Source organism: Lipotes vexillifer, unplaced genomic scaffold (genome assembly GCF_000442215.2).
Source record: "Lipotes vexillifer unplaced genomic scaffold, Lipotes_vexillifer_v1.1 scaffold1962, whole genome shotgun sequence".
NCBI lineage: Eukaryota > Metazoa > Chordata > Mammalia > Artiodactyla > Lipotidae > Lipotes > Lipotes vexillifer.
The window spans coordinates 484,223-508,766 of NW_006782699.1; the positions used below are offsets into that span (position 1 = coordinate 484,223).

Consider the following 24,544-nt stretch of genomic DNA (forward strand, 5'->3'; position numbering starts at 1 on the left):
ATAAGTTACACATACACATAAACTATATTTAAAAGAAAAGTTTTTGAATGAGTAGCTTATTTTCCTTTGAATAATAAAAAATGATTGGAAAATCACTATCAATTTATTCTACAAAATTATGTAATTCCGAAGCAAATCGGCTTCAGTGACATGCCTCTGATCTGAACACCAGTTTTGCTTGGTTCCCATTGCTTTATTATACTTGGGTTTGGAAACCCTCTGAGTCTTCTAAGGAAAACACCACATGCTTTTTAAGCCCGTGTAAAGAGGAAGCAGAGGTTAGTGACTCAAACATCTGTAGTTTTTTTTATGGAGCATCTATTCTTGGCTTACAAGAATTCCTTCCTGGGCCCCTTCATTGTCTCCCTGTCCAGTCCCCACTCCCTCCAAATTTATCCTTTATATGATCTACTTAAATTTGACTTCTCTACTTAAAATCTTTCAGTGACTGCCATCACATAAAGAAAAAGCTAAATCTTCTGTACAGGGCAAGAATAGCCGGTCCTCATCTACCAGTCCGGTCTCATCTTTCTTCACTTCCTACCTAGCACTTAACTCTCAAGTACGGTGTTCTCAAATTTTACGGCACCAGAACCACCTGGAAGACTTGTTAAACCACAGATTGCTGGGCTCTATCCCTAGAACTTCTGACTTGGTAGGTTTAGAGTAAGGCCTGAGAATTTACATCTCTAAGTTCCCAGGTGATGCTAAAGCTTTTGGTCCAAGGACCACATTTTGTGCACCACTGTTTAAGACACATGCAATAGTCGTTAATGCCCTCTTCCTTCCTATGAGACATACCACTCTGTTTCTTTCTCTATCAAGAACAACTTTCCTCTACTGTATAATTCCCATCTTTCCTTTAAGCCTAGCTTGGGAAATATCAGTTTCATCATAAGTAAAGCTGGAGTTAATAATACCCACCTCATGGATTTGTTATAATGTATAAAAATCAGTCAGCACAGAGCAAAACACAAAATAATTATTAAAAAATGCTAACTATATCATTATTAATTGCTTATTTCTCAAAAAAAAATCTTCCCTGAATATTGAACTAGGAGTAATGTTTCTGGATAAATTTCTTTTTCTTTTTCTTGTGCACTGGTGTCAAACAACTTACCGTAGTATGTGGAAATTATCTGTGTGTTACCTACTTTCTCTAATAGGTACACATTTATTGAAAACAGTGATTGTTATTTGTCACTGTGCCAGAAGCACCAGGATTAGTGCCTGGAATTATAGAAGGCAGGCAATACTTGTTAGTTGGAACACTGAGTTCCATATAGGAAGCAAAATGGGGAAGAAAAGGAGAAGTCCAGACTCTATCCCATTCCTCTATTCCCCTTCAATAAAACCTAAAAGGAGTATTTGTTTGGTTTGGTTTGGTTTTGGTCTGGTTTGGTTTTTGCTTTACATCTTCTCTCTCTACTAAATCACATTCATTATTCAACCCTCTCCAGCCTGACTTCACATCCATTCCTCTTCTCAAAGCCACCAATGACTTCCATGCTGTGAAATCCAATGGCCACTTTTCTGTTTGCATCTTACTTAACTTTGCTCAATAGACGTTACTATTCCTTTCTCCTTGAAAAACATCCCCTTCTTGAATTTCTTTGCATGAGACTATTGTGATTTTCATCGTACCCCTCTGAAAGTTCCCCCTTATTCCCCTTTGCTGGGGCTTCCTCCATTAAAAATCTAAATATTGGAGTGTCTCCAGCATTTGTCCTAAGCCCTATTCTCTTATCTACAAAGAATGTCTGATTTGAGGAAAAATAACAATTTCCCTAGATGATTTCATCCAGATCCATTGCTTTAAATTTTATACCTCCATTTGGATGTCTGGAAGGCATATCAAGCTTAATATGTCCAAATCAGAGCTCTTAATCCCCCTTCAACATACTTCACTTCATTTCTCCCCAGTCTCCACCACCTCAGTTAATGGTACCACCATTCACAAAAAGCGAGAGTTATCACTGACTTCTTTCCTTCTCTTATGTACACAATCCATTGGCAAGTCCCATTAATTCCAATTCCAAAGTATTTGGTATACAGTAAATCCATCTATTTCTTTACATTTCCATTGTCAGTACCCTTAGTCACTTACCTGTGTCTTGCAATGGTCTCATAACTGGGGAAGACTTGCTCTTGCTTTCCCACAATTTATTCTGCATAGCTTAATATAATAAAATCGAGCCATTCTCCTGTTTGAGGCCTGCCATGGCTTCCTACTTTGCTTAAAATAACATACATAACAACCCCTTACTGTGGTTGAAATAATCAGGCCTTGCCTACCTTTATGACATCATCTTACATTGTTCTCCGCCCCACTCACTCATCTCTCTCCAGGTCAGCCTTCTTTCTCTTCACGGACTATCACCAACTTCTTCCCCTCCTCTGTCTGTAAAGCCTTTCCCCTAATTGGGTCCTTCTCATTATTTTGGACTCAGCTCACCTGGCATTTCCTCAGAGAACTTCTCTGACCACTGCTTCTAAGGTAGTGCCTCACCTGTCACACAGGTGGGGTCCTCAGACTTTAGTGGGAATCACTGTTACCTGGAGAGCTTGTTAAACCACAGACTGCTGGGCCCCATCCTCAGTGTTTCTAATTCAGTAAGTCTGGGATGGGGCCTAAGAATCCGCATTCTTTCAAGTTCCCAGATGGGGCTGATGTTGCTTTTAAGGGGCCCACACTTCGAGAATCTCTGCTCTACACATTACTCTTTTAATTCCTTTTACACATTTGTTGCAATCTGAAAATAACATTTATTTGTATAGTAATATTGTCTAAAAATGAGAGAACTCATTTGCCTTACTCATAACCTATGCCCAACAGTTCCTGGCAATTTTGAGTTAAACTGGTGATTCCTAGTTTTCCTGCTTGGGGTAACTAGGTCTATGGTATGATGTCATCAATTAAAAGAGGAGAAGAAATGGTTTTGCAGAAAAGAGAAGTTCAATTTGGAATTTGTTATATTTGACTTCCCTGTAGAACATCCCTATGAAAATATTCAGAAGGCATGGGAATATCTAAATATAAAGCTTCTCAGAGAGGTTGAAGTGAAGATGTAAATTTTTTTTGTTTTGTTTTGTTTTTTGTTTTTTGTGTTACGCGGGCCTCCCACTGCTGTGGCCTCTCCCGTTGCGGAGCACAGGCTCCAGACGCGCAGGCTCAGCGGCCATGGCTCACGGGACTAGACGCTCCGTGGCATGTGGGATCTTCCCAGACCGGGACACGAACCCGTGTCCCCTGCATCGGCAGGTGGACTCTCAACCACTGCACCACCAGGGAAGCCTGAAGATGTAAATTTTGTGTCTTTTTTTTACAAAACAATAAAGAAATGTATTGAGAGGGAGCGGTCTCCTTTTAGTCTAATATATTTGTCATGGTCTTGATTTTTGCCCTACTACTTTCAATCTAGTCATTAATGCAATTTTTTGATTGGCTTGAAGTGAGGAGGAAGAACTGAGTTTATGCTACTTTAGCTTAAATATGTTCTTTAGTTTTCTAGGGAAAAATAATATATAAAATAAAAAATAATTATAAATAAAAAAGTATTCATGAGACACACATAGGTGAAGGTAAACTTAACTTTGAAGACTTTTTTAAGAGGGAAGTCCTGAGTTTATATTGGAGGAATGGTTTCGTTTGCAATTTTTTAAAAGTATTTCAATACCCCATTATGAATGTGAAGGACTTTTTTTTTTTTTTTTTTTTTTTTTTTGCGACACGCGGGCCTCTCACTGCTGTGGCCTCTTCCGTTGCGGAGCACAGGCTCCAGACGCGCAGGCTCAGCGGCCATGGCTCACGGGCCCAGCCACTCCGCGGCATGTGGGATCTTCCCAGACCGGGGCACGAACCCGCGTCCTCTGCATCGGCAGGTGGATTCTCAACCACTGCGCCAGGGAAGCCCCTGAAGGACTTTTTATAATCATTTTTTTGTTGTTCTGTATAGCACATTATTATTCCAACTGTATAAATCTGGAAACTGGAATCATGTTTATACAGCAGAAATAAATGAGGTGTGTTGTAGCAACATGGGTGAAATTCCCCTTAAATTATCTGAATATAATGCTGCTAAGAAGGCATAGCCTCTATCTTTTACCACACACATAAGCATGCAAAGCACAGGAACTAGTGATTGTATTGACAGGGCGGTAAAAATCCAATCAACTCATTAATTACCAAAACTAACTCCACCATCCAGGTTGTTTGACTTGGGGAAAAATAATACCCAGCTTATTGACTCATACATTGTGTAAAACTGACCATCTAGGTAAAACTTCATTGTGTGTAAATGTAGATGTGAGAAATTATCCAGCAGAAGTTACCTGTTCTTTAAGAAATTGCTTTACATATGCATCCAAATATTGGCTACATTTGGTTTAATTGATTTATTATATACTGGGTTGGCCAAAAGGTTCGTTCGGGTTTTTGTCCGCTCTTACAGAAAACCCGAACGAACTTTTTGGCCAAGCCAATATTTGATTTATTATATATAATATTGATATATTCTATACAGGATTTAAATTATTTGTATAAGGGATCTGATCAGTTCTAATTAGAGCAGTTCCAGAGATAGTTCATTACATAAATTATGAGAGTAACAAATGTAGCTCATTCAATACAGACAAGAGTAAGACCAATTACCTGAGGTCGCTCTCAATTGCTGCTCTGTAAGATCATCCTCACAGGTCCTGGCTCCCAAAGAGGCAGTTTCTGCAGAGGACATCAGAGTGAAAGGTAATCAGCATGCCATGTTCAGCTCTGCAGTGTCAGCCAGTATCACAAGAACCCCAAACTTGGCTTTCAAAGAGATAAGCATCAGGCAGAACTCAGGTGAATCTCTGGCACACCTTACATCCTAGTGGCTGGAAAAATGCGCCCAGGGAGTGGCAAGATTAGATCTAATTCTCAATAATCAGCAGCACACAGCGAATATAATAATACAGATAAAATATGGAAACAAGAAAGGCTCATTCTGATTTTTCCCACTTGGTTATTTGGCCAAGCCTACATGTTATAATAACAATGGCACATTACATAAACTATGAGCATACTTTTACTTCTCCGTCAAGGTACCAAAAAAAAAAAAAAAAAAAAATTCAATACATGGTAGCTGATGTGAGAGACCAAAGCAAAAAACAAGCACTTGAAGAAACCTGAAGAATATGTCCAAGTCATCAATAAATCCACATCTTTATTCTGATCTTTTAGGTGAGCTCCAGAGCAGAAGTGCCGGCAATGTTTGCTGGTTTGCTAAACTTATCCCCAGACAGAAATCATAGGTTTCACCTAGCTCCATTCTTCCTTCGTGTTCCCTGTCGTAGGGAAATCTATAAAAAACAACTAGACTTCGGAAATCACTTTCCACACCGTATTCTTTCTCTACTGACTCAACACATGGCGTTGATTCCATTTTACAAAGTCTCTTGTCATGTCTGCTTCTCTATTCTTCTGTCATCATCTCTTTCCTGACAATTTCAAGAGCCTCCACAACAATCTCTGGAATTCCATGTCTTTCCAATCTAATATCTCATAATATCTCAAGAGCTATCATTCAAGAAAGTAAAATTGCTTGAGTAAACATCATGGCCCTAGCACTGGATTTTCAGTATATTACTTGACCTCTTTAAGCCCTGATTCCCTCATTTGTAAAATACAGATATAACTACATAAATAATCAACAACCATAAGAGAAAATAATCCAAATAAAGGGAAAATATGATATGGTCTTTTGTTTGTTTGTTTGTTTGTTTTGTTTTTTGCGGTACGTGGGCCTCTCACTGTTGTGGCCTCTCCCGTTGCGGGACACAGGCTCATGAACACGCAGGCTCAGCAGCCATGGCTCACGGGCCCAGCCGCTCCGTGGCACTTGGGATCCTCCTGGACCGGGGCATGAACCCGTGTCCCCTGCATCAGCAGGCGGACTCTCAACCACTGCACCACCAGGGAAGCCCCTGATATGGTCTTTAAAGTGAGAAAAGGCCATATCTCGTTGAGAGGATAAAAAAGCTGTCACACAATCCTTACACTGTTAAATAGACTCAAGTTTATCTAATATTTCTAGGCAATAGCATCTGTGGTTGATTCTGAGGGCTTTAATTAAACCAATAATTAACCTTTAAAATAGAAGTGCACACCGAAGCACTATTATTGCCTTCACTAATTGTTTTTCCTGCTACATACGAAACCTTTGGCCTTTGACGGTAAACTATTTTAAAACAATACAATCATAATAAATACCCAGTGCCCTTTCCCAAACAACAACAACAACAAAAAACAATTATCTTGTAACTATATCTTAAATTAGTTTTGAAAAAAAGAATTTGTCATCAGTCTTTGCTTATAAATTCAGGAATAACTTCCAAATAGATCACAACATTCGTGTCCAATCAATATGTCTCTCAAGAAGGCCACTTCTTCCTCCTGGCAATCTCTCATACCTTTATTCCTTGATCAGTGTTGTTTCTTTTATATTTTGAATGTCTTTTTTTCTTCTCCTGTTAAACTCTCATTCTTCCCTCAATACCTAAAGCAAGTGTCACCTCCTCTGTGCTTTCATTAACAATTAGCTTATACATATGTCTCAGTACTTTTGATGTATTGTGATAACTTTTATATGATTCATGTCTATTTCCCCCAAGAAACTGTGAGTTCCTTGAGAGCTTTCATTTTAAGAGATTCTCAACTTAGGACAAAGTGAGGCATATCAAGTCACCTAGGGTACCTTTATTCAAAATACTAAACCACACCCTATATCCTGAAACAGATGAATCTCAAGATGAGAATTTTATAAAAGCTTCCCAGAGCCTCAGAACTCTAAATTCAAAGCTTCCTCAATTATACCAAAAACAGAGAAGTACTCTTACATATATATATGTGTGTATATATATATATATAAACGTGTGCGTGTAAAACCATTTCTTCCCCTCTTTTCTAGCAAAAAACAATTCCATTTTATCAAACAATCCTTACCATTTCACACACACACACACACACACACACACACACACACACTTCAATGTATTAAATAGTCTTGTTCAAATAGATATCAGTAGTAGCTAAGTGAATTTGACCAAATGACTGCTACTCTTTAAAGATTCCTGAAAATAAAAAGAAAACAATGACATCTTATTAAGTTTGTATCTCTGCCAGATACTGTGGTAAACTATTTGTGTAAAAACAGTCATGTAACCCTCACAATAAAATCATGAGGTAATGGTTAATCTTTATTTTACAAATCAGGAGCCTGGGGGCTCCAAGATGTTAAGGTCACTTGCACCAGGTCCCCAAGTTTGAAACTGACAGAGCCTGAAATGAAACCCAGCTGAGTATGGTAAAAGAAAGTCTGTGAAATTTTGGATGTGTCCAGTTTTAATACCACAGAATTTAGAAGCTTATAAAGGTTTTCCTACCTTTGTGAAGGCCAGAAAACTAAGTGTGTGTGTGTGTGGAGAGGGGTGGGAAGGAAGAGGGAAGAAAGCAACTTTTCACTAGTCCTGTGAAATTTCTGATTTTTCATAAAAGATTTATATTCTTTGAATATAAAATGTAACCAAATAATAGTTTGGTGCCACATTGAAATCCTTACATTTAATAGTGATTTAAGGAAATGTGCAAAATGTCAAAACCAAAACTGTTACTTAATCTCACAAATTAGATCATGTGGCACTTGGAGACTACTCCGAAGAGAGTGACTTGTGCAAATAATTTTATAAAGGAATGTAGTGCAGTATGCCACAGAATTCTTTCTAGATCCTCAACAATACTGCCTCCTTTATACAAATGACATAAATATTTTAATAAGGCAGATTTTAACTTATCAAATGAACTGATTATAGTTTTCTGCCTGTGTAAAATGACATGTTTAAAGCCTACTAATGATACATAGCATCTTTCAATATTTCACTTTAATAATTGCTCTGTAATAACAAATCTGACTGTTGTTAACACAATCTGTCTCTTTTGCTGGTGATTTAATTAGATTACTAACTTGTGTTCTTTAGCACCTGACCTTTCTTATTTAATACTATTTAAAAATAAGACCACTGACAATTCATTCAGTATTCTACTCTATTCCGTCAGTTTTGTGATGATCACACATTTGAAAATGATACCAAATTATTTTTATTAACACAAGGTAGAAGTAATTGCTGCATTTTCTGAGGAATAGTATATTGATTACCACAATCACCATCACTACCACCAACATTTTACAGCATTTGCTTTGTGCCAGGTACTGACTGATGCCCTTTATATGTGTTAGGAAACCTCAAGCAAGTGGCGGAGCTATGATTCGAACCCATAAAGCTTTATTCAGGAATAGCTCTCTTAACCACAATGATATACTGAACCATATTTTTTAAATCCTAAAAGTGGCTTTCTTTCTGATTCTGTAATTATTTCTCATTTCTCTTTTTTCTCATTTGACATGAGTTCTGCTAACCACCTTTTTCCTTACCCCAAACCAAATGGTGACATCTCCAAAGATAATGCTTAAAACCTAAATTTTGGGCTTCCCTGGTGGTGCACTGGTTGAGAGTCCACCTGCCGATGCAGGGGACACGGGTTCGTGTCCCGGTCCGGGAAGATCCCACATGCCGCAGAGTGGCTGGGCCCGTGAGCCATGGCCGCTGAGCCTGCGTGTCCGGAGCCTGTGCTCCGCAACGGGAGAGGCCACAGTGGTGAGAGGCCGGCGTACCGCAAAGAAGCAAAACAAAACAAAACAAACAAAAAAACCTAAATTTTTAGGGTTCTTACTCCTTTTAATTATGAGAATGAAAGCCCTCACCACTCTCTTTTCTTGTCCTGCCACACCTACTCATAAGCTTGTCCACCTCACTACTCCTTTTTTCCTTCCCTTGTTTGAATAATGTTTATTCTGTAAGTTAACTGATAACTTTCAGGCATGGAATCTTACTTCAAAAGTCATCAAGTTCTTATCTGGCAAATCTTGATTTTTTTTTTTTTTTCCTGCAAATTGGAATACTACTTTAAAAAAAAAACTATATAATCCATACAAATCTAATGATCAGGGAAAGATCTGGAATTTTTAATTTTTTAAAGCAGTCTAGATACACAAACAGAGAATTCTAAGTTTAAGATTGCTGTCATTTGGGAATAAATCTAATCTAATCTGCACTTGATTATTGCAGCAGCCCCGTGCTTTTTATATTCTTATCAGCAAATCTGGGAAGTGTTTGGCACAAGTTCAGTGGAAGTTGGAATTTTTAAAATAATGGTTGAATATTTAAGTTGCTAAGTATAGTACTAAGATAGTATTTGCTTACAAAACTTCCATGTCTCAACCCCTCCCATTGATTTGTTAATGCATTAAATAATCAAGTGCATCACTATTTTTAGTAAAATATTTAGCACATAAAATAAAAAATACACCACCAAACAGAGTAAATATTAAGCTAATTGGTCTAAAGTAATAAAGAGAAAGAAAAACATTTTCTGTAGTCCTAGGTCCTAGATAACATTTTGAGTTCAACTTTACTTTCATCCATTAAAAAAAAATTATATATATATATATATATATATATATATTTATATATATATATATATATATATATTACAGATGCAGTTGAAATCCTCTTTGACAACCAACCTCAGTCCTATTACCACTGAATCTTTCCAGAGGCAGCTATGATCATGAGCTTGGTGTGTATTTTAAAATACAATTTTATATATATAAAAAAAAAAAAATATATATATATATATATATATATATATATATATATATATATATATATATATATATATATATATATATATATACCCATTCTTATTTTATAATTGGAGAACAAGACCAAATTCTGAAAGAGAATCCACAAATTTCAACAGCCCTTCTAGCTTCTCCCCCCATCTTTTGAAGTCCCTCCTCTCTCTACCTCAGCTCTATGACTCATTGTAAAAGGTATCTTACAGACTGGGAATACAGAGAAGATACTTGCAGCTCTCTAGTTTCAAAATAATAAATGAATATTTGTTGGAAACCTGTTAGGTGCTAAGCACGTAACATGCATTTCCTTACTCCATCCTCACAGTAAATCTGTCACAGAAAAGCCATTGCTTTTACGGAAGAGATGAGATATCAAAGCTCAGACGTTTGTCCAAAGGCACAGAGTGGCAGAAGGTAGGATTTCAACAGAGTGAGTCTGATTCCAAAGCTCTGGACTCTCCCTTGGACAGGGGTGCCTCCAGGCAGCCCCCAGGACTCCTGGGTCAGGAAGCCTAAAAACTTTGAGTTTCCTACCTCCTAAAAAAACAGCTCAAACCCCTTCAAAGCAGATTCACCATAACAAGATCAATATTTAGAAGAACACATCAAATTCAACATTTATTACTACCGTGGTAGTTCACATTTTAATAAAAACCTCTGGACTTGCTTGTGTGTTGCAAAAGAGAAGCCTGTTTCCAGCTGAAGCAAGTTTGCAATTAAAAATGGTTTCAAGTGGTCTTCTCCATCCTTTTCCTATGTGGATACAAAGAGTGTGCTTCTAAAAAAGCTAAGCAACTCAGCATGTTACCAAATGGTTTTGAGTAACCAAGCAACATCATCATTGTTGATCTGCAGTGCTTTCTCTTAAATTAGTTCTTCTAGGCAGTAATAGATTGAAGTGCATTGGATGCTCCAGTGTCAATTACCTGAATGGGGCTGGATTTGTAATTTTTTACTTTCTGAAAAAGTAAAGCTCCTTTGCCCTGCCCTGTCTGGTTTTACCCAGAAGTTATTTTTATATAGTAAGGCAGTAGTATCTCCTGGGGCCTCCCGGCCAGGAATGTTTGATCACTTCTTTCTGCTTCTTGAATCATCTATGACCTCAGTGTAATGGGACCTCAAAAGAATTTAATAAGTTCCTGATATCAATTAGTTTCAATAAATTACTAATACATCTTCTTAAGGTCTCATATTTTAAAGTGCTGTTACTGAAATATTTTTTCTTAAATTTACTAATGCCTAATGCATTTCTCCGTATAAGATTCTATTTTATTTGATTGTTTTGAGAGTAAAAGATTGAACTTTTATAATTTAGGAATAATAGCACATTCCCATCTATCAACCAGTTGCCCAGTTATCTAGACTCGAGTCCTTATAGGATTTGTGACAATCTCTCTTTATATTGTCTAAAACGATTTTCATTCCTTAGCATACTATGCTGGCTTGGCTAGGTTTCTCATTAACACAGGGACATGTCTTGTCCACACACGGATCCCTAGCCTACCCGGTAGGAACATGTGGAACACTGGCTACTTATTTCAACACTTTGTTTTCTATCTCATAGCTAGTTTTTAATCCTTTACTTTCTACCCCACAGTTGCCAAGTTTCCTGAATAGCCTCATATCAGGTTAAAAGCCTTGCAAAGTTATTTTTTAAAATAGAAAAGAAAATAAATGTTTAGCCAGCAGTGCATCTTTATCACGATTTCCTTTAACTCTATCAAAGACCCCTTACAAGGGTATCGTTTACTCTAAGGGAAGTTGCATTCCTTTGTCTCAGTCATTATTTGGTTCTTAGAAATTTCTACAACTTCTCTCACATTTTCACCTCAAAGACTTCTGTAATGATAGGTGCTTCCCTCAAAGACTGCATTGTTTTAAAACTACTGCAACAGTACTAGAGTTGAATCAGTTTCACAACTTAAAAAAATGTTTTCTGGACTCTGCAATGATAATCTGCAATGATTTCATCATTCCCAAGATTTTACTTCAATCATATTCAATGAGTTACTTGGGCATGCTTCTTTGGAACCATTATCCATGAAACCATCATTCACTCTGGCTGTGGAGAACCAGAGAAAGTAACCCTGTGTTGAAATAATAGTCATTTTTTAAAAAACTATTTGAGAGTCATTCTCTTCGCTTGAAATTTTGAGCAAAGATAAAAGATAAGACATCAGTAACATAAAAATAGCCCACTTCTGCTATAGCTAAGTGGCCCTTAGAAGCCTATGTTGTTCAAAAACAATTTCACTTGAAGAATATTGGCTACTCCTATGTATATGTTTGTGCTAGGGAAACACAAAAAACAAAAAAACAAAAAAACAACCATGCACTTAAGAAACAAATACACTCAGGCTTGAATCCCAGCTCCACCACTTTCTAACTACTTGAAGAAGCAAGTTACTTAGCTTCCCTGAAATTCAGGATCCTATATGTGAAAATGGAAACAAAAATACCCAGATTTCAGGGGATAATAAGAAGTAATGTTAATAAATATATAAAGCATCTAGTACTGAGTAATTAGTAGATGTGTTCACAGATGATTCTTCTTTGGCTTGGTCCACACTGCTGAACAGAAGTTATTCAAAGAAAAGACTACATCAATTTGATATATTGACATTTTAGATTATAGTTATATGTAATGGACTCTCTGTCCATCAGTTAAGTGTTTTAAGCCTTTAAGAGGTCACTATTATTTGTGTAGATATTTTAGAAATAGCAAATGTTAACAAGACTAAACATTGGTTTCCTAAGCAACATAGTTTGTAAGTTTTTTTTTTTTAATCCCTAAGCAAATTTTAAATATGCTGCAATAAAAGTGGTATGTGAACCACATTGTAAAGACTTTCAGTTCACAGTAGTTTGGCCATTTACAAAAGGTATAATGAGGAAGATGAACTCAAAGGAGTTGTGGTGATGGACAAGTCAGCCCTAGGTTTTCCCTAGCAAGAGAGGGATCCTCCCCTCCCCAATTCCAAACTCCCACCATCAGTATAATATTAAGAGAAAAACTCAACGAGAAATCGAATCTCAGAATACAGGTCTGCAAATGTGGCATTCTCCAAAAATCAAAAAATCTCCATTTATACACAAACATTGGGTCAAGTAATTTTCTAGACTCTTCCTTACACTGCAGTCACCTAAATCATATGACCTACTGAGAACATCATCAAAGAACAAAACATTTATTTTTTTCTCTGAAGCAATCCCTAATGAACTGAAGACAGTACATTAGAGCTTTCACAAAGCCAAGTTAAGTGGGAAAGGTAAAAAGTAGGAATTAAAACTCTGCTTCAACCCATGTAGATTTAAACTGATCTATTAGCATTTTGGAGCCAGTCTTCCTATTATAAAGTGAGGATAAAGTGGTCTGTTCTGCTTGCCTCACAAAGTCACTGTAAGGATGAAGTGGAACTTGTTATCATCACCTCCAGGTGATCATGCAAGACAGGAAAATACAATCTTCGTACTACACTTTCTAAATATTTAATGTCTTAAATACGCCGACATGGAAGGCACCACTACTACTTATAATAAACGATCCTATACAGTTATATATATGGGGGAAATGATTGCTTCCCATGTGCAGGCTTATTTATTTTGTGAATTATATATGGCCATAAAAGAAAATCCTCAGATGATTAAATCAATTCTTTTTATCAACAATGTAATTGTTGAAATAAATTTATCAATAACCTAAGATGGAGAAGTTTCCTAAATTATATGTAAATAATCCTCGGGTTATTAGACTGTTCAGAGTTTTCTACATTTCACCACATTAGGAAAGGTCAAATTTATATAATCATATAGCCCAAATTATACTTACAAGAATTGACCTGGGCAATGATGGATACAAACATAAGTAAAATAAATCTGGAGAGGGAAAGTTAGTGAAAGTATGCATAGTCCCAGAAAAGGAAGATTAGAAAGGCTAGGCTGAAGCCAAGAATGAAAAATGTACTATTGGAACCTGCTATGAATTTTCAAGACAATACTTATGCATACCCATGAAATGTTTATTTAATAAATCATTCATTAATGAGCAGATTGATGAGATTTGGCACATTGTTTCTTTGGACTGTATTAGTGGCAGAAAAAATGGTTTCTGAGACACAGCCAATTTTTTTCTTCTTTGTCTGGATGCAAGTATTGCAAAGGGTCCCTTGATCTGGGCAAAGTGAGAGTTTTAAGCAGGAGATGCCATGATCATATTTGCATCTTTGGGATGCTATGCAGGGGATGGAATGGAGGAGGAAGAGTTTGGTTGTTTAAAAAAAAAAAAAAAAAAAAAAAGGACACTGGAACATTCATTGTACTTCCATCTATTACCTTCTAGAAGAAATCACGGATTAAAGGAAGAATAGTGATTCCATTGGAGAGAAAAGGAATGTTAAAACATCCAAGATTGGGGTAAGAGAAAAGACGATGAGCTCAATTTTGGACATGAATTAGAGGAGAGCTGATGAGTAAAAATTTAAGTTTCTGAAACTAGATCCTGGAAGAGAAGTCTGAGTTGAAAATCATTTGGAAGAAGTCATAACTAATACTAGTGAGTAGATGGCACTCCCAACGAGGAACACATAGCATACAGAAGAGGAGAGCTGAGGACAGAACCCCAAGGAAGGAAAATTAAGAAGCAAGTGGCTTGAAGATTACTGAAAGAATACAAAAGATGATGATGGAGAACAGAGAGGTAGGCACAGGACCCTGGAGTGATCAGCAAAACAGTGACCAAAGGAAAAGAACTTTCCAGAGGTTTGAGGCACAGTGTAAAATTACACAGAGAAGTAAAATAAGGCCCTGGTGATATTGTGAGAGATGATGGTGAAAGAGACAGTAGAGGGACGGTACATACTTCATAGAAGGAGTAGATAGAACTTGCTGATGGGTCTGATAAGGAAAGTGACAGAAGAAGACGGATCAAAGATGATTCCAATGTTTTTTGCCCAAGAAATTAGAGGAATGGAGAGCCTGTTTACTGAGATGAGGAAAAGTGCAGGTGGAACAAGTTGGGAGGTAGGAGAAGGTTTGGAATCAATAATTTGGAAAATGTTTGGTTTGAGATGCTTTGTTTATATACCTAAGTAAAGGTGTCAAGTAGGTAAGTGTGGCAGTGGGGGCAGAGAGGAGAGGGCGAGGGTAAGAGAGAAGGAAAAGGAGGAGGGGTAGGAAGGAAGGGAAGGAAGGAGGGAGGGAGGAAGGAAGGAAGAGGTCAACATATAGATGCTCATTGAAGTCCTTGAGATGAGATTGAATAAGATCACCTAGAGGATACATGAGGGTACATGACTGAACCCAGGATACACTCTTACACAGGACACATCAAAGGAGGGGATGCTATGAGCAGTCCACTTCAGCAGGGCAAAGCACTTTATCCTTGACATTGTTTAGAATTGCCAGTGCGTGGTAAAAATAATAATCAAGCAGGCTAACTTTTAGTCAGTTTTGTTACCGTTTTTAAATTCCTATAGGAATGCTGCCACTTTATTGCCTGAACTGGGGTGGAATAGTCACACTATCCCCTCCTGAAATAAGAAGAAACCAGTGAAGAAGACTGAGCAAGACCAGTCCATGAAGTAGAAGATCCAGAGAGAATGGGGTATGGAAGCCTCGTGAAAGAGCCATTTCAAAAAGAAGGGAGAGGTGAACTTGTTAAAAGTTGCTGGTTGGTCAGATGAGAATTAGGAATTGACCATGATGTTCGCCGAAGAATGGGTCCTTAGAGTCTTTGACCAGAGCTTCTTTTGAGGAGTGGTGAAGGCAAACGCCCCCTGAATGTGGGTATAAGAGAGAATGAAGATGGAGGAATTGGAGGAGTCAAGAGCAGACGATTCTCTGAGGCGTTTTGAGGTAAAAAGGATCAGAGGAATGGGGCAGCATGCGGAGGTGGCTGTTGCATCACGGGAGTTTGTTTTTTTTTTTTTTTTGTGGATCCCGGGCCTCTCACTGCTGTGGCCTCTCCCGTTGCGGAGCGCAAGCTCGGGGGCCATGGCTCACGGGCCCAGCCGCTCCGCGGCCTGTGGGATCTTCCCTGACCGGGCCGCAAACCCGTGTCCCCTGCATCGGCAGGCGGATTCTCAACCACTGTGCCACCAGGGAAGCCCACACTGGAGGGTTTTTTTTTTTTTTTAAAGTAGAGTGATGTAGAGAATGTCAGTATGAGGATGGTGATGAGCTAGTGGTGAGGGAAAATTAATGATGCAGAAGACAGTGAGGCAGTGACAAGTGTCAGATGATGGATCTCATGGGATCCAGATGAGTGTGGATTTCTGAAGCAAGTGTGAATGGGGATAGAAGTCAAATGATCACTGAAGTCAATGGAAGTTAGGTTAGAACTTAACCTCATAGAAGCTGGAGGCTGTCAGGATCATGATAAAAGTTGGGGATGAGAGTTGGGGGAGTACAAAGTTACAGAGGAGAGTAAGGAGGTGCCAAAATGAATGAGAATGTTGTAAAACAGGGACTTGTTTAGCATATAAAATATTCCTATTGTCGTTTTTTTGTGATACCCAATGACAGAAACCATTTTGTTGAGTAAAGATTCGACCAGTGATCCTATCTAGCTATGCGCCAGGACCACTACTTTTTCCTTGTAGATACTATGGAGGCCATGTAAGCAATAAAATTATTATCAACAAAAATGAAAAACCTTGCAGAACATAAACGGTCTATTAAACGCTGAGATGAAGTTTTATGGCAATACTATCACATTGTATTTTTCATAATCTTTCTAAGTTTGATCAAAAAAGCTTACATGTGGTGCACATAGCAGATGAATTTTAGGATTTTGGTACAAGGTGATAAAAATATCTCAGAAATTGGGCTTCCCTGGTGGCGCAGTGGTTGAGAGTCCGCCTGCTGATGCAGGAGCGCGGGTTCGTGCCCCCGTCCGGGAAGATCCCACGTGCCGCGGAGCGGCTGGGCCTGTGAGCCATGGCTGCTGAGCCTGCGCGTCCGGAGCCTGTGCTCCGCAATGGGAGAGGCCCGCGTACCGCAAAGAAAAAAAAAAAAAAAATCTCAGAAATGTATAACTTGGTCCATTAAGTTTGTTGTCATGGCTAAGTAGATGAAGTAACTCATGATCATTACTAATATAAAAGGTGATGTATAAGCTAAAACCACATTATCGTAAACGTCTTATGATTAAAACAAACCAAAAAATAATTCTGCAAAAATTTAAAGATACCGCTATTCTAAAATACTTGACAATAGCAAACAGGAAAAGTGAACTTTAATACGTGTGGACAATTCACAAATGATGACCAGAATTCAAATACACGAAGGGGCAAAATAAACAAAAAGCCATAAATATGGTCACTTTAATAAAATAAAAGGTATGTTGGCGGAAGGAGGGGGAGGAATCTCGTGGTAAAAAAAATAAAAAGTAACTTTTTTTTTTAATCTCATTTCTACAAACTGTAAATGAAAACATCTTTAATGTGCTAAGTGATTTGAGCCAAATGTAGAATTCCCTTTTGAGGATTTTTAACATTGATATTTTTAAGGATGTAGAAAGGATAGCCATATATGTTTAACCCAATAAAATAAGTAATATGGGAATGAATTTCATCTTTTTTATGGCTAATATTTTCTAGCTTTTCTATACACTATACATTTCTTTACCCTGATCTCCACAATCTGTCCTCAAGAGGCAACAGAAATCTATCGCCCCAAATACTCTAGAACTCTTTCCAGAATAAAGAAAACAACTGACCTCTAATTTGCAGATCTGTGTCTGCTTTATTGCAGCTACACTATGAATTGTTGCGAAGTTTCTCTTTATAGTCACAAAATTAGAATGTAAGAGGGCGAAGCCGAATGGAATCAATTTTCATTTGTTCCAATTCAACCCTCTCCCACCCCCCGCACCCCGTCTCCTCTGTGGTGCCCCTGAAAGGGTTGCAGGGTATTTATGGATTGGTGTTGGGGCACTTTGTTTTCCTTCTTTCTGCAAATGCATAGTGGCAATCCTGTCTTGCTAAAAGTCTTATAAATAGGAACCAACAAACTTCTCTGGATGGATCTCCAACAAAAATGTCAACTCCCATGAATGTTTCATTTCACCTTATGTACAGTTCACCTCATGACCTAGTTCTGGGTTTGTTTTCATTCATGGGTTCAATGAGTATTTATTGAATACTTACTATATACAACTCTGATAGTCACCTTATGGAAGTACAATAGAACAATTTCTAGATATTTTAGTTTAATCAATCTTTTTTATTCAGATACAAAACTGTCCTGGACTTACATTGCTCCACATTCCATAAAAGATTTCTTCAATACTTATTTAGCATAAATGACATTAACAGGCTAATATAAGTATAACCTCTAAATGTTATAAATAAAATAGCCTCTAACATGGTTTCATTAAAGTACAAAAGCCTCTAAAATATCATGATGAAAAATGACAATGTTTTTGTTAGTTAAAAAAAAAAACTTTATAAACACATTATTTCTGCTTCGCACTGGTTGTTTAAAGGGTTATGTTTGAAAGGGGGCAGGGTCATGCCTCACTATCAGACTCCTGCTTTTCACTCCCCCTGCCCACTTAAGTCTGAGCCAAGCTTGGGAACTTATAGTGAAATCTTTGACTCTTTGATTGCTTGTATTTAGTCAGTAAGTTTGCTCTATGGATTTGTTTCTCACATGCTTTTCCATTTACCTACAATTCTCTCAGTAACAGCCCCCTAATGTGTCCATCACAGTGACTGACCTTGAAGGAGCTTCTGCCTCTAGGTCCTCCCTACGTTACCCCTCTGACACATAGCTGCCACATCATGCTTCCTAAAACACCTCTGCAGTGATGTCATTCTCACACTCAAAAGCTTTAGTGTCTTCTTATTTTCTGCCTCATCAAATCTAAACTTCTTTGCTCAGCTTCCAAAGCCTTCCATAGTCTCAACTATCTACTTATTTTTTGCCACTTTCTCCTAAATGGTCTTTATTAGGCACTCAATTTAGTTTCTTGCTTCTCAACAAAATCTTGTCAATTTTCTTTCATCCCTAGGTCTGAATCACATCATCTCCCTTCTCAATTGAAAGGGCCATGCCTAAATAATTAAACAGGCAAATAAACAGACGCAGAGCCAAACAAATAAGACTCTATTTCACATTCCCAATCCTACACATTCTTCATGTCCTAATATTCCACTCACCATAACAAACCGCACAGATCCAATGTTCCTTTGAACAGTCCTGAACTTGGAGAAGTTCCTTAAACTTTGATGGTTTACATGACTTATTGTGTCAAGTATATTGATTTTGTCTTCCAGGCAGCTTCTAAACTCCTTGAGGGCAGGGAACTTTCATTCTTTTGTCTCTCACAACCCCAGGCCAACTGCTACGCCCAGAGCTGATGTCCAGTGGATTCCTCTCTAGGGGGTTCTATAATCAATAATGGCAGCAAAGAAGAATCTTTTTCTTCACTTCATTCTGATTCTGACTCCAGTTAATTCATCAAGCATTTGCTACACTTAAGGGCAAGTATTTGGTATTCTCTCTCAAAGGGAAAAGAGTTAAAAATCTTACAGAAAGAGGCTAAAGGGGGAGAAAAGTTCTTTGAGGCATATGCCAGCTTTGTGAGCAATCTTTCTTCTTTTCCTTCTCACGTACAACTGTGACAACATTGTAGAAACAAGTTCCCCTCCGTTGTTTTCCTTTCACTAGTGTCTTCTTGTGACTGCCTGGTGAATATGTAAGTCATATGCATTTAATCCTTTGAAGTTCAAGCACATTCTTGCTTGAAACAAAAGCTCTAGAGAATGAAATCAGAGTATACAATTATTGCAAAATGGCAATAAAATCACCTCCCCACACGTCCCTTGAGAACGATGGTCAAGGAAGATCTGGCTGAGGGCTGAGACAGACTGTCAACTTGACTTTTAATTTTATAAACTATGATCGTTTGGACAAGAAAATGTCTTCAAAGGGTCAATGTCATTTCTGTAAATGGAAAGAAGACTGAGTGTGAAAAGACTGCTTTGAATCAAGCTTAAGGAAAGAAAAAAAAAGTAAAACCCACGAGCAAATATCAACAGTACTTTCTCCATTTTTCTCTTTTTGTTCCCTTAAGAGGAATTTTTTTAAGTGAGGAAATTGCAGTTAAAAATTATTTTATAAGGCTTCCCTGGTGGCGCAGTGGTTGAGAGTCCGCCTGCCGATGCAGGGGACGCGGGTTCGTGCCCCGGTCCAGGAAGATCCCACATGCCGTGGAGCGGCTGGGCCCGTGAGCCATGGCCGCCGAGCCTGCGCGTCCGGAGCCTGTGCTCCGCAACGGGAGAGGCCACAACAGTGAGAGGCCCGTGTATCGCAAAAAATAAAAATAAAAATAAAAATTATTTTATAGCCCTTAAACTGAAAACATTTGCCTATTAAGCTCCAATGACCTACAATATTCTATCTGTAAAGCATCATTTGGCCCCCTGCTGTTTCATTTAACTTTAGCTGAACCTTTTTTGTTGCTTCCTAATCTACCCTAATTTGCCTAAACCCCTTATTTGTCCTTTCTCAAACTGTTTGTTTACATCTCACTGGAAATGTGTAACAATAACAAAGTGCTTTAAGGACTAGAAATAGTGATAGATTTAGACACCCAATTTTTCTTCACAGCATAAAAAGACATTCAAATTAACACACATTCACTGAGCGCACACTAGGTGACAAGGGCCATATTTGGCGAGTAGATACTAAGATGAAAACAACCTCTGGTGCTTTCAAGGAACTTGAATCTGGAGAAGGAGACAAAGTAGAAAAAACACTACAATGTGGGACGTGACCTGCTGGCGGTAGGAGTCAGGTATTCTTGACACAAAACAGCACAGAACAGTGAACTCTATGGGAGAAGGAAGCATTAATGCAATACGTATCTTATTCTGTAACATGTCATTTAATTTTTTTTTTTTCTGTTTTGGAGAAACATTTTATAGACAAACGATAAGACAAGGACAATGACCAGCTTTTAAAATCTTCCCTTCAACCTACATCCCAGGAGGGAAAGGGGGCAGGAGGGATAAATTGGGAGACTGGGATGGACATATGCACACTACTATATATAAAATAGATAACTAATAAGAACCTACTGTATAGCACAGGGAACTCTGCTCAGTATTCAATACTCTCAATACTCTGTACAGCAAAATTCACTTTGCTGTACAGCAGAAACCAACACAACATTGTAAATCAACTATACTCCAATAAAAATTAATTGAAAATAAATAGATAAAATCTCTCCTTCAACCTACGTAAACAGCAGAATATGATAAAGATAAGTACAGTGATGTTCAATTGGGAATCAGAAGCTTGGGTTGTGCTATGGATTAGCCTTGTAACCCGAAGTCCTGAAACGGCTGAGTGACTGTTCCCTCAGCTGGAAGATGGTGGGTGGGACCTATCTGAGTTTTAAGGACCCCTTTGGCTTTCCTATGATTTGAACATCGGTACTTACTTTTGTCAACTCACAAGTACTTGCTACAAGGCTGAGAAGAAGATCTCATAAGACTGGACAATAATTCACCTTTATCTAAATATGTTATTTGTGTGTTGATATTTACAGCCCTCTCTTTTCACGTTCCCTTTCACATGACTAGCCCTTTGGTCCTTTATATTCACATAACCCTTAATTCTTTTCCAAGTATATTCACATTCACCATCTCAAGCGCTCTTACTCTATACACTAATCATACTCCAAAGAATCTTCCCTCACTCTGTTACTAAGACATACATCTTATAACCTTCTTGTTCACTCTTATTTCAAACTACTCTGCGTTATGTTTAACTCTATGCTTTTCTGCTTTCCTTTCTTCTAAGAGGAACCAGATTCATCATTTTCTAGCCCCTCTCTACCCTCTTTCTCAGTTGCCCATTTTTCAAAATCACTGAAGTGGATTTGTTTTGACTGAGTGCTTAAAACCTCAAGGAACCGAAGAACAAAGGTGACTCTGTACACTACTTCTAATAAGTTGATTTAGGAAAACTCTGGTTTCCTAACTCTGGTTTCTTCAAAAATACGATGTCCCTGGAAGTTCTTAAGTTAGCAGCTTGCACTGGGGAAAAGGAAGTCCGTCTATGCAGCCAGGATGCCTGAGAGGCACCCATCCTACCTACTGAGTACATGGTCAGATTAGTGGAGTGGGCTTTCAGGGAGAGCAATAAACACAGCAGTACCAGAGAGTGGCTCCATCTTTAGAAATATAATTTTTAAGTATAACTCAAACTATGTGTCACAAGTTTTCTTTCAGTGTTCTTAGAGTTCAGCATTTCTGGTTGAGGAGTATTAATAATCTAGTGGAAGCTATGGACTGCCTTCCTACAAAAATGCACATATGGATAATTCCACAGGCAATTACAAGGGAGCATGGAATTCCTAGGCCCATGGATCCCAGGTTAATAAGCTGTGCACAAATAACCCGGATAAGCTCTTTTGTGGTGTTACATAACTCTTAAAAATGTAATCTCCATTCCCTTTAGTTGCATTAATGTAAAACTTTTTTGTTTGCCAAGAAACCAAGGGTTTGGTCATCTAATTGAGACAGTCATATCTTTTTAGTTTCTTTTTTGTTTTTAGTAATTATTAAAGACAATGTTTATCAGAGATTATCATATTAAGTGAAGTAAGTCAGACAGAGAATGACAAATATCATATGATATCACTTATATGTGGAATCTAAAAAAATGATACAAGTGAACTTATTTACAAAACAGAAATAGACTCACAGACATAGGAAACAAACTTATGGTTACCAAAAGGTAAAAGTGGGTGGAGGGATAAATTAGACGTTTGGGATTAGCAGATACAAACTACTATACATAAAATAGATAAACAACAAGGTCCTACTTAATAGCACAAGGAACTATACTCAATATCTTGTAATAACCTATAATGGAAAAGAATCTGAAAAAAGAACATATATATATATATATTTGTTTGTTTGTTTGTTTTTGGTTTTGGTTTTTTTTTGCAGTACGCGGGCCTCTCACTGCTGTGGCATCTCCCGTTGCGGAGCACAGGCTCTGGACGCGCAGGCTCAGCGGCCATGGCTCACAGGCCTAGCTGCTCCGCGACATGTGGGATCTTCCCGGACCGGGTCACGAACCCGTGTCTCCTGCATTGGCAGGCGGACTCTCAACCACTGCACCACCAGGGAAGCCCCATATATATATATATATTTTTTTTAAAAAAGACAACGTTATAGAAGAATAATATGAGTAAAGAACAATTGTATGGGGAATTCCCTGGTGGTTCAGCGGTTGGGACTCTGTGCTCCCAATGCAGGGGGCCCAGGTTTGATTCCTGGTCAGGGAACTAGATCCCACATGCGTGCCACAACTAAGAGTTCGTATGCCACAACTAAGGAGCTGGCGAGCCGCAACTAAGGAGCTCACCTGCCACAAGTAAGACCCAGTGCAACCAAATTAATAAATAAATAAACAATTGTATGTTCCCAATCAAAATCTTTGAAAAGAATACTAATTCAAATAGAGACTGAACCCCAAATGAACTGAATGTGGTCTGTACAGCACACTGAGCATTCGGTGGGCACTGACTTATGCCACCTATTTCCCAATGATGTGGTCACTTACTCTGTGTGAGTAGGATCAAAACAAAAAGGATAATGCCAAACCACACAGACATGTTTACATAAAGACAAATTAGCCGATCACTGAGGTAAAAACAAAACAGAACTCTTCAAAAGAAAAATTGATTCCATTTTTCTACTATATAAAGTCTAAAAGAAATTAGCTGAATTTTTAAACTAAAATAACCAAATGTTTTAGAATCATATGCTTACATATTGGCAAGAAACATTACTCCAGTAGCCTAGAAGTGTAATGGATCTCTCCAAACACTTAACTAAATCCTTATGTAGAATACAGTTGATTAAGTATAGCATGAATAACAATAACTAACAAAGGTCACCTAGAGCATGTAGGTTAACCAGGAGAATGTCCAATGTTTCTGTATTATGGCTAATATTAGGCATAATTTTGAAAATTTGAGCTCTGGAAAAATAACATTTTCAAGAAGCCATTAAAATGATATGGAAAGCAGCTTCATAAAATTTAATATGTATTCTACAAAAAGTGGGGAACTTTTTGATTTGAAAACCAAACTTTATGAAGAAGGAAAGATTAAACAATTAAACTAGGTTTTCAAATGAAGTTGATTTCCAGACATCCTTTTTAATTCTCCAATTCAACCGCAAACTTCGTCACTGAAATACCTAAGTATGAAAACTCTGAAAGATGTTGATATTTTTGGCTTACCAACTTTTGTGATGTTCTTTTTTTTGTCTCTAAAAAACTTGTAAATATTCTCAATCAAAACAGAAAGATCTGTCATGAGACTTGAAGAAGCAAAGCAGTGTTTCCCGCCCCCCCGACTCAATGAATCTGGAAGTCAAGACTTTTCTTATAAAACACAAAAACATACCCCAAAAAAACTTGACAGTAAACTTATTTTAAAATTTTTTTACTTTTATCTGTACATGATCCTGAGGGTGTTAAAGATGCTGAGAAAGGCCATGGGGCAGTTTAAAAACTGAAACTTTCAAACATCATTACAGTACATAATCTTTGCCCCACAAGCACCATCTTTGCCTTCAGTGTTCATAATAATAATTGCTATTTGCAAATATGTTAGTAAAGCTTAGCTGATTCTTGGGAAAATTAGATTGAATGCCATCAAATAATTTTAAAAAACAGCAACAACACAACAACATTTTGCCTACAACTGTAAATTATATAATACGTTGGAGAGAAAAACACATTAGTTCAAATACTGTGTGTCACTAATTCATTCATTTCCCTAC

The 24,544-nt window shown here is 37.8% G+C and overlaps 1 protein-coding gene across 1 annotated transcript in view; it reads right to left on the minus strand.

The window, feature by feature from the left end:
- ZFHX4 (zinc finger homeobox 4) overlaps positions 1 to 24,544 on the minus strand; it is a 179,049-nt gene that overhangs the window by 26,866 nt on the left and 127,639 nt on the right. Inside the window, exon 5 of the mRNA XM_007455363.1 lies at positions 4,652 to 4,720. Within this exon, the coding sequence (XP_007455425.1) occupies positions 4,652 to 4,720 (69 nt within the window). The remainder of the gene's footprint in view (positions 1 to 4,651; positions 4,721 to 24,544) is intronic.